At 35.8% G+C, this 10,418-nt stretch overlaps 2 protein-coding genes across 3 annotated transcripts; both read left to right on the top strand.

Annotated features, from left to right (window-relative positions):
- Positions 1–699: 699 nt before the first annotated feature.
- LOC139845162 (dihydrolipoyl dehydrogenase 2, chloroplastic-like) lies at positions 700–7,198 on the top strand. Of its 2 annotated transcripts, XM_071835389.1 has the most exons (16): positions 700–1,300; positions 1,469–1,615; positions 2,047–2,181; positions 2,303–2,420; positions 2,902–3,026; positions 3,275–3,400; positions 3,477–3,557; positions 3,716–3,778; positions 3,859–3,933; positions 4,016–4,094; positions 4,502–4,602; positions 5,327–5,440; positions 5,677–5,790; positions 6,061–6,132; positions 6,317–6,369; positions 6,799–7,198. In XM_071835389.1, the coding sequence occupies exons 1-16, from the start codon at positions 974–976 to the stop codon at positions 6,890–6,892; spliced, it is 1,824 nt and encodes a 607-aa protein (XP_071691490.1). In that variant the 5' UTR covers positions 700–973; the 3' UTR covers positions 6,893–7,198. The 2 variants fall into 2 exon arrangements, with proteins under 2 accessions (XP_071691490.1, XP_071691489.1); XM_071835388.1 differs by lacking the exon at positions 6,317–6,369 and having other exon boundaries at positions 6,799–7,197.
- Positions 7,199–8,456: 1,258 nt separating this feature from the next.
- On the top strand, positions 8,457–8,723 carry LOC139842675 (uncharacterized). Its single transcript, XM_071832793.1, has one exon. The coding sequence runs from the start codon at positions 8,457–8,459 to the stop codon at positions 8,721–8,723; it is 267 nt and encodes an 88-aa protein (XP_071688894.1).
- The last annotated feature ends 1,695 nt before the right edge of the window (positions 8,724–10,418 follow it).

Consider the following 10,418-nt stretch of genomic DNA (forward strand, 5'->3'; position numbering starts at 1 on the left):
AGCAACGGGAGTGGGTTCTAAATTTATACACGTGGAAGAAATAGATTGGTGATAAGTTGATGACCATTTATCACATGATTCATCATCATCGCACCACCAATACCAAATCGGCACAAAAGAAAAGGAAAGAAACAAAAAATCAAAAACTCATACTTGTTACCGCCATCGTCGCCGCCGTCGCTGGATCCAAATTGGCCATCATCGCTGTCACCCTACTTGTTGCCACCATCGTTTCACCCACCAACCATACCTGTTACCGCGATCGTTGTAATTGCCGGAACTATTCGTATGTGGAGATGATCAGAGGGTGGAACTGAAACCCTAAAATTTGGGGCAGAAAACCCTCTTTTTGGGTTTTTTATTTTAATTTTTGTTGAATAAATTCATACTTATTTTGTAATGTAAATGATGCGGTGAAAGAATTATTATAAATTACGTGTAGATATAGACAAAAGATAGAATGTAATCAAAATTCATGGGTGAAAGAAAAATATTCAGAGTATAATTGTTAGGTGTTTTTCTAATTTACAAAAAAAAAAAAAAAAAAAAAAAAAAAAAAAAAAAAAAAATGTAACATCAGAATTTCACTAATAACTCGCACAAAAAATCGACACCACCATTCCACATATAAATATAAAATAATCATAAAAAAAATTACAAAAATCAACCAACTCTGTTCCCACTAGTAGTGGTCTAATATAAAGCCCAGCAAGCAACTTGATGTTGTTCAACTTCCCCAACCTTTTTAGCGACGAACTGACCAGAGTCGTCAACAACAGTCTCCCTCCTTCCCCTTCCTTGTTAACTCCGCCTTCCTTCAATTCAGCGGACGTCACAAAGCTCCTTCGTTTCACTATATATACATATACATCCCTGTATCTATATCCCTCTTTCTTCTGTTAAACCTAAGTCCTAATCCTAATTATCTCTTCATATATATATCTGTATCTCAGTCTCAATTTCATTGCTTAAAATGCAATCATCAATCTCTCTATCACTCTCTTCTGCTTCTTCGATCACCGTCAGATCCGACAGCGGAGCAACCTCCACTGCTTCTGACCTATTCTTTAACACGAACACCACTCCTAAGCAGCTGCGATTTTGTGGTTTGAGAAGAGAAGCATTTGCAGGATGCAAATCGTCTAGCAACAATGCTGTTGTGTTTAAGCAATTGCGGTCGAAACCGAAGGTTTTTGCTTCGTTATCTGGTAATGGAGCTCCTAAAAGTTTTGATTATGATCTTGTTATTATTGGAGCTGGTGTTGGTGGTCACGGTGCTGCTCTTCATGCCGTTGAGAAGGTACTGATGCTAATTACATAATCTCATTTCACGAATTCTAGTTTTGTTATCTGCATTGCGGGTATGGTGTGTGTATATAGGTATTAAGAGAATAAGCTGTATTTTGTTTTCCCTTGTCCCTGCATATTTTTTTATTTTTCCAGTTGTAGTGAAATTTGATATCTGTAGGGTCTGAAAACTGCTATTATTGAAGGTGATGTGGTTGGGGGATCTTGTGTTAATCGTGGTTGTGTTCCTTCAAAAGCCCTTCTTGCTGTCAGTGGTCGCATGCGGGAGCTTCAGAATGAACAGCATATGAAGTCTTTTGGTTTACAGGTATATCTTTAACTTATTGCATAGTATGGCTTCTGTTGCAATGTTCTATACATGTATGTGTAATTTTGGCATACGTTTGTGTTTATTTTATTACTATACGAGTAGCTCAGCTGGTAGTGGCCTGCCTCTTTTAGCGAGAGAGAGGCTGAAACATGGCGCTCAATGTTAAAGCCTGACCTGAAGTATCCACCCAGGTCGCCTTTCGCTTAGTGTGGGGGCAGCGGGGAGGGGGGGGGGGGGGGGGGGGGGGGGTTACCGGCCATGCCCTCGGATTGGTCCGGGTTTCCTCCAGGGCAGTAGTTGGGGGCGGGTTATGCAACTACAGGAGATGAACGCGTGGGTGAACTATAGGAGATGAACGCGTGGGTGGTTAAGTACCCAGATCCCAAACTGATGTCCAAAAAAAAAAAAATAATCATCAATATTGGCAGGTTGCAGCTGCCGGATATGACAGACAAGGGGTAGCTAATCACGCAGAAGGTCTTGCCACCAAAATCCGGAATAATCTAACCAATTCTTTAAAACATCTTGGCGTGGACATATTGACAGGTGTTGGCTCTGTTGTGGTATGTTATATTTTGCTGGTCATTTGGATCAATGATTTTATTATCTTTTTCATCATAAAATGCATCAGATGGACCATCATACAAACGCCGTATGTTCAATATGTTATAACTATATAAGCAGGGTCCACAGAAGGTGAAATATGGAAAAGTTGGGGTCAGCGAGACAGTTATTACTGCAAAAGACATAATTATTGCTACCGGATCTGTACCATTTGTCCCTAAGGGAGTTGAAGTTGATGGTATCCACTTTCCTTTTCAAATTCCTATTATAATTCATGAGTTATGATAACATTTTTGGTCATAAGATAGATTAAGATTAAGAAAAAGAAATTAGAAAATCAAATATAATGAGATAATGAATATTTTGATCTGTGTCTTTGATATATCCGACTTCTTTTTTTGGTATAAACGTGTTCATGAACTTTGGGATCAGTAATAAGCTAGAAATTATAGTCTAGTTAGTATTGTATGTTATCATTTATGTCTTTGAGCTCCACCTTATCAGGAATTTAAAGATATTACCCTTTTTGGAAAATCTCAGAAAGTTATATAATGGCTACATGTAGTGAGTTTTTCTTTTTCTTTTGTAAGAAGTGTATTTCTAAGAAGCAAGTTAGCTTGCTAGTGTACTTAACTAAGCTCTGTTTAACACGTATAAAATTTATTGATTCTTTGTTTACTTAGCCCCCTGTATACTTGTTACTGATCAGCTACCTGCAGGTAAGACCGTTATAACCAGTGATCATGCTCTAAAGCTAGAGACAGTACCAGAGTGGATAGTTATAGTTGGAAGTGGTTATATTGGTCTGGAATTCAGCGATGTTTATACAGCACTTGGAAGTGAGGTGGGCAGTTTTAATCCTTTTTGAACACATATGTTGTGACTAAATTCGTTATGCTTTCTTCATTCTTTTTCCGATTTTAACTCGTACCATGTAAATTGTTTGTGGCCACATGTTTGTTACTTTTCAAATCATGTTGATTTAGGAACCAAGAGACTGCATTAGTCACTTTAATCCTCATTGTATTTAATAGTGTACACGGTTCAGTATGATTTGTCTATAATATGATGAAGCTTCTCATTGTCTCATAGGTGACATTTGTAGAAGCTTTAGATCAGTTAATGCCTGGATTTGACCCTGAGATTGGAAAATTGGCTCAAAGGGTTCTCATAAATCCTCGAAAGATTGACTATCATACTGGTGTATTTGCAACCAAGGTTATTGCAATTCTGACCCTTTATGTTGCTATACTTCAGTTTTCGATTATGCTCAATTCCTCTTTTTTATTGACAGATCACTCCAGCAAAGGATGGTAATCCTGTAAGAATTGAGCTTACTGATGCAAAGACAAAAGAACCAAAAGAGACATTGGAGGTTGGTTTCACCATGCTCGTATCATGATAATTCCATTATTGTTTGAGCAAAATTTGAAGACGACAGGAAAAACTTTAGTATAATCTTTTTATAACATTGTAACTTAGCTCCTACTTACTTTGGTCAATGCATCTTGTGTGCTTTGCTAATTGTTTCAGGTAGATGCTGCTCTTATTGCAACTGGAAGGGCTCCATTTACACAAGGACTTGGTTTGGAGAATGTAAGTGAATCTATAAATACTTCGCCTTAGCTCGTATTAGTAAGAGGGAAAGTTAAACAATCTGAGATCTTTTATTATAGGTCAATGTAGAAACACAACGTGGTTTTATTCCTGTTGACGAACGCATGCGAGTTATTGATTCAAAGGGAGAATTGGTACCTACATTATCTATTTCACCTTATTCCTTTAATTGCAATCAACATTTTGTGTTTCCTTGACATAAGCTTTGGTGAGCAGGTTCCTCACTTGTATTGCATTGGTGACGCTAATGGAAAAATGATGCTGGCTCATGCAGCAAGTGCCCAGGGAATTTCAGGTGACCATGTTATTACTCTCTGTCACTTGATTTCTTTTTAGAGTTATCAAAATCTGAAGGTTGGTATAAGAGTTAGAATGGGCCAATATTTTATTTTGGCTTAAAATGTTTATGGTCGGGTTGGATTGAGCTGCCAACACTTTTTATTCATTTATTGTAAACTTATATTAACAATAAAAAAAACTAAGGCTTTGAATAAAACCAGTTAGGAGGTTATTTACTTGTATGCATCAAAAATAAATATTGGGCGACTTTCAAACTGTATTAAGTATTAACTGCTCGGCTTATTTGACCCAAATCAACTGATATGGGATAAAACACAACCGAAATTCATGTATTTATGGGTCGATGTTTTCACCTCAAGTCTTACTGCTATCTGTCTTACATGACAATTCTGTCTGTAATAGTCGTTGAGCAAGTTTCTGGGAAAGATCATATCCTAAATCATCTGAGCATCCCAGCTGCCTGTTTTACTCATCCTGAAATTAGCATGGTCGGGTCAACAGAGGTATGACTTTTCATGGTTTCGAAGAATTTTTTTTCCTTTCTAGTTTTCTTTTGTTTTCTACATGTAACACCCAGATGTTGATTGTTTATATGTCTCGAAAAATGATCACACATAGATTGTCATTGTAAACCTCTTATACTAATTGAGATTTGACACTTTATACGGAAGTATGCCTACGAATTTATCCTTCATTCTACAAAAGAAATGCATTAGTAAGTCCTGATTTCCGGGAGACCACTCAAGACTTTAGTATGTGAATGTATATGCCTTATTTTATGTACAGGGGTATAAGTGTCTAGTATGTTTCAAGCCTGATGTGCCATTTTAAAGGATTCTTATGAGCATCTCGTTTTTTGTTGTACATGTTATGTGTGTGAAACTAGTCAATCACTGAAGAGTCTTATGAACCGGAATTAATTTACTTCCCGCTTCAAAAGAAAAGGAAATTGATTAGGTTTGGAAGGACTACCTAGAGAGACACACAATATATGATGTACAATCGAAATTTTTTCACTTTTTAAAGGCATGTAATGATCAACATTTGGATTGGAACGTAACAATGTTCTTCTTAACATTTGGATTGGAACGTAACAATGTTCTTCTCCGTTGTTCTACTTGGTTGTTCCATTTCAATAAAGGAAGCTAGTCTTTCTGGTCACGTATTAAAAAAAATATTAGATAATATATACTGATATTTCTGAGCAGTATTAATCATTACTTGCAGCCCCAAGCTAGAGAAAAAGCTGAGAAGGAAGGATTTGAAGTTAGCATTGCCAAAACTAGCTTCAAGGCTAACACTAAAGCCCTTGCAGAAAATGGAGGAGAGGGTATTGCTAAGGTGGTTTATACATCTTCTTAGAAATACTATAAAATTTTCGTTTTCCAAATTTCATTTTGTTCATATGTTAAGGTTACTCATTTCTGACCTGGAAGGAAACTTTTCAAGTCATGGAAATGAATCGACGGAAAATGCAAGGATAAGTAGTACATAAAAAGGACATGTTTGCTGTCTACTGTAAGCCTTTCTCTAATTGATTGTAACCATTGATCAATCTTGTTTTGTTTTTTCTGCAGTTGATCTATAGACCTGATAACGGAGAGATCCTTGGGGTTCATATATTTGGAATGCATGCTGCTGACCTCATTCATGAAGCGTCAAATGCTATTGCTCTAGGAACACGTATACAGGTTTGGATTTATCTACCCTTTTAATTGTGTTTCAAATATACCAGTATAATCTTATCAACACCAATATGTGAGCGTATAATATATATGTAACTTAAATGTATAACAACTTTTTTAACAACTTTTTTAAACACTTGAAAATATAAGCTATATCATTCAACAAGTCTACTGTAGAAGAAATCCCATTAAAAAGACTGGCTCTCTTTCGGGTCCATATGTCATGGGGATTGTACATGGTACGTTACTATCATTGTTTACATCCGAATCATGCAGGATATCAAGTATGCTGTTCATGCCCATCCAACCTTGTCTGAAGTGATCGATGAACTATTCAAATCAGCTAAAGTAACCTCTTTCTCCTTTACATAATCTATATTACATTCGAGATATGTTTTAAAGGACATAAGGCACACACCTGGACCCCTAAGCCTTCTATAGTCCGTTAAAGAATACCATGGAGCATATTCTTAAACAAATCCAGCTTCAATTAGGTTGACAAACGTTACATTTATTCATGTACAAATTGCAGGTGAGGGGGAAAGCCTCCTTAGTTCCTCAACTGATCTCTCTCATTTTACAATGGTATAATAAGACCACATGCTTGAAACGAATACTTTTTTTCAACACAGGCCTTTAAAATTTAAATCTAGGTAGAAATTAATCGAGATTATATTTTAATTGGTCATAAAATAAGAAACATAGCTTAAAACAAAACGGGTTTAATGGGAAATGGTATACATACTATATTGCTATGTCCAGTAGATTATTTTGTTGCAATCACATTTAACCTGGTTGTTCATATATTATAAGTATTTGATCAAAAAGTATCAAGGTTCAGGCTGATCTGCTTTGTTTTGACTCCTACCAAAAAGTCACTTGTTCTAACCCATTACCCACCTTGCCTGGGCAGCCCACTTTGTCACACTGATCAAAATCCTATATTTCGACAATGTTATTATGGACTCCACGGCATTATAAGACGATTGAAATTCCTTTGACTTGCTTTTGCAGGTTAAAAGCGACATTTCTAGTGCGGCTGCTGAACCAGTTGCAGTATAAGCTAGTTCGTGGATCTGATCAAGAAGCCGTGGATCGTTCCGGATAAGGAAAGTGCAATGCCTAGATACATCATTCTTGGGACACAGGCTAGCTACCCTATCAAGAGACTGAATTTTTTCGATTTTTGTTACCTGAAAATTTTAAACTATGTTTATATAGAGAACATGGAATTTTGTAATAAGAGAGAAATAGTGAATCAGAATTAAATTTGAATAAAGATAGTATAGTATTCTCCATTAAAATAAGGATTTTGTTAACGACAACCCTTAAGAGTTGTCGTTAACATGCATTAAATCGTTGTACATGGCGGTTACCAGTCAATCTTATTATGGCGGTTCACAAAATGTACAATATCTTAAGCATGTTAACGACAGTCTTAGCGACAGTCTTAGAGTTGTCATTAAAGATCGGTATTGTACACGCACAATATTTTTTACTCTAATAACTAGAAAATTGTATTAAATCCGGTTGAAGTTTCATCTTACATTCATCACTGCTCGTAAATCTCGTATACCTAAAATCTCTAAATAAGTGAACATAAAAAACCTCGTTCATTTTGTTATTCACTTTGTTTAAGCAAAATATAGTAGATACTATTATACTAACTTTTTTTGTTAATACATAGAAATTACATACATTTTTATCACCTTAAGATTGTTTCCAGCCGTGACGTCAAAGACAAGTGATGTACATTTTGGTAATGTGGCATGGTCAAGAGGTGAAATTTTTTAAGTGAAGTGTTAAATTTTGTGATAGGTGATGTGGTAAAATATTATTGGTAGTTGAGTATAAAATATATTGATTAATAATATATATAAATATGTGGCGAAATCTGATTGGCTGAAAAAAATTTGACACACATTTTTCCGTCACTTTTCTTACTGACGCCACAGGACGTCAAAATTTGACGTCACGTTAGGGACGTCAAGGGCCTTAAACACATGACACACTGGATCCCAGGTATGTTGATGGGCAAATTTCACGCTGCGTTGAGAGCAGCCTAATAACAACCAATGAAATGTTCACGTGACATCTTATTCAAACGAGGAATTTTACTTTAACATTTATAATTGCATGTGGCATATAGATAAACATCATCAGTTTAATTGAAGATATTATACAGTAGTAATATAGTAATAATTAAAACATAATAATAATAATACTTATTCTAAAGACATTTTAAAAAAGTTAGCGTGTCATTGATTTTTTCGTTACTATAATAAAATGATGAACGGAAATGGATTAGTTTCTTGGAAATGGCTATGTTTCTATTGCAGAATCATATGATACTATAATAATTCTTAATTGTAAAGCCCAAATGTAGGTTTTCTTTTATATCCATATGCATTTTGAGTCGACTGCTAAAACTTTGTCCAGTGGGGACATTACTAAACTCTGTTTGAAAAGCAAAACAAGATAACTATCAACAAAAGATCAGCTTACCCGGTGCTCACACGTGTACTTGCTTATAGCCACGTGGACACCACATGGCAAATATGTCATCCTACTCTCCTAAACGCCTATCCTTTTACCATTTCCTAGTACTGCTATAAAATCCTCCTAGCTGAAAAATACAACCGTAACGAAACAATACAAAACAAAATAAAAACATGTCTGGAGCTCAAGGAACATTGCCGCCTGGAAGCACAACAGCGACAACATACCATTCCGTACAAGGAGGAGAGAACAAGAGTAGAATGGATATACACTCAAAGGATGATGAGGGTAAAGTTCAGATTGATAAGATGCAGGACAAGGTCGAAGACTGCGCTGGCCGTGGTGGGCCCATTTTCGGCGATGCGGTGGATGAAACTGTCCAAGCTCAAGAACAAGGACGTCGCGATAAACCGGACCCTGGTGTCACGGGCACGGGATAGATGCATTGCTGACCGACTGGCTCATATTAATAAACGTTCTGCTGTTTTATGCTTTTGTATGAGTTTTTACACTTCGATGTACATGTATATATAGTTGGGAATGATGCTTAAATGTAATGAGTTTGAATACTGTGGGAATTTGTTTGTCTTTTGTACCAAAAAAAGCTTATATTTCAAGATCATAAAGCAAAAAAATTGGATCTTTTTTTCCTACCTTTTGGAGGTACCAAAACATCCAAATCCCATCATGAGGATCTACTATGATTTCCTCTTGTACATCTTTCTCATTCTATATTTCTGTTCAACAAAAAAACATACAAATATCACCAACCAAACTTCATAATGATTCATATGAAAAGAAACAATCAGAAACTGAAAGCCCTTCATTAGCTATGAGTTTATTTGCATACCTTGGGAGCAAGGTTGCAAAACTCGCTATTCCGGGAGTAATTGGTCTCTGACTTTAGAAGGACTTTGGAATGAGCAATTGACAATTTGAAGTGCAACCGCTATTCCGGGAGTAATCGGTCTCCGACTTTAGAAGGACTTTGGAATGAGCAATTGACAATTTAAAAATTAATGTGGGATTAATTCGATTGTACTTTTTATATGTTGGATTTTAAAATTATATGCGTAAATATAATAGAAAATTATAAACATAAACTTTAACGTAATTGTATAGAATAGTTCGTTCAAAAGCTTCAAAATTCTAGTTCAAATTCATCATGTTAAAATGTTGACAAATTTTGAAATCGATCGATTTTAAAATCGACCGATTTTGAACAACAATTTCGATTTTGACTCATTGGCAGATAAATTTGATTTTGACTCATTGGCAGATGACTGATTAATTAAACGAATATTCAAAACGTCCTAACGGGCTGTTCTCAAAAGGAATCAGATTAACCGGGTGTAATCATAGTTTTTTACAACAATGTGTTCTAGTATTGAAGAGAACCTGCGGTTAGAGACTGGGTATATGCAATTATTCAGGGGAGGTCTGGAGGGGGAGCAAGGTCATCAACCGCTCAGAGCCCGTGATTTTTAGGGGCTCAATTTTTTTATATGTACAGAAACAATTAGATATTTAAGAAACATGAGAAATATGAAAACATAATTGAAGCAGCGAATACAACAATAGGCCTAAAAACAACGATCAAATGCCCTATAATAAAAAGAAATCAAAGTCCACTAACACTCGCTGCAATCTAGCAAGGCTTGGAGGGCTTTTAAAAAAAAACTTTTTATTACTACATAGGGCCTAAGGGCCTTTTTTTTCCATCTTGTTCTACCGGCCCAGGCAATTAACAACTCACAGAGAAAAAATTTAAATGTGTATAAATCATCCGACCCCAAAGATCAGCACGTAATGCACAGCAACTGATTATTAAGGTTCCCTTTGAGGCTTTGAAGAGATCAAAGTGGTCCTCATTATTCTCCGGGAAAATTAATATAATTTCATAACAGAATGTTGCTACTTTTTTTTTTTTTTTTTTTTTTCGGAAAAAACAAAGAATTAAATAGATATCAACTTTTCAACTTTTCACGGAAAGTGAAAAATTAAGCATTACAAAAACAGAGCAACCTGGACTACAATAAGACCCCTCCACTTGCTTAAGCCCAAAAAAACTAAGTCCAAAAAACTTAACCAAAAGGCTTAAAAATACACATGAAGCTACAAGACCATTAACCAAA

This window comes from Rutidosis leptorrhynchoides, chromosome 4, assembly GCF_046630445.1.
Source record: "Rutidosis leptorrhynchoides isolate AG116_Rl617_1_P2 chromosome 4, CSIRO_AGI_Rlap_v1, whole genome shotgun sequence".
Lineage (NCBI taxonomy): Eukaryota > Viridiplantae > Streptophyta > Magnoliopsida > Asterales > Asteraceae > Rutidosis > Rutidosis leptorrhynchoides.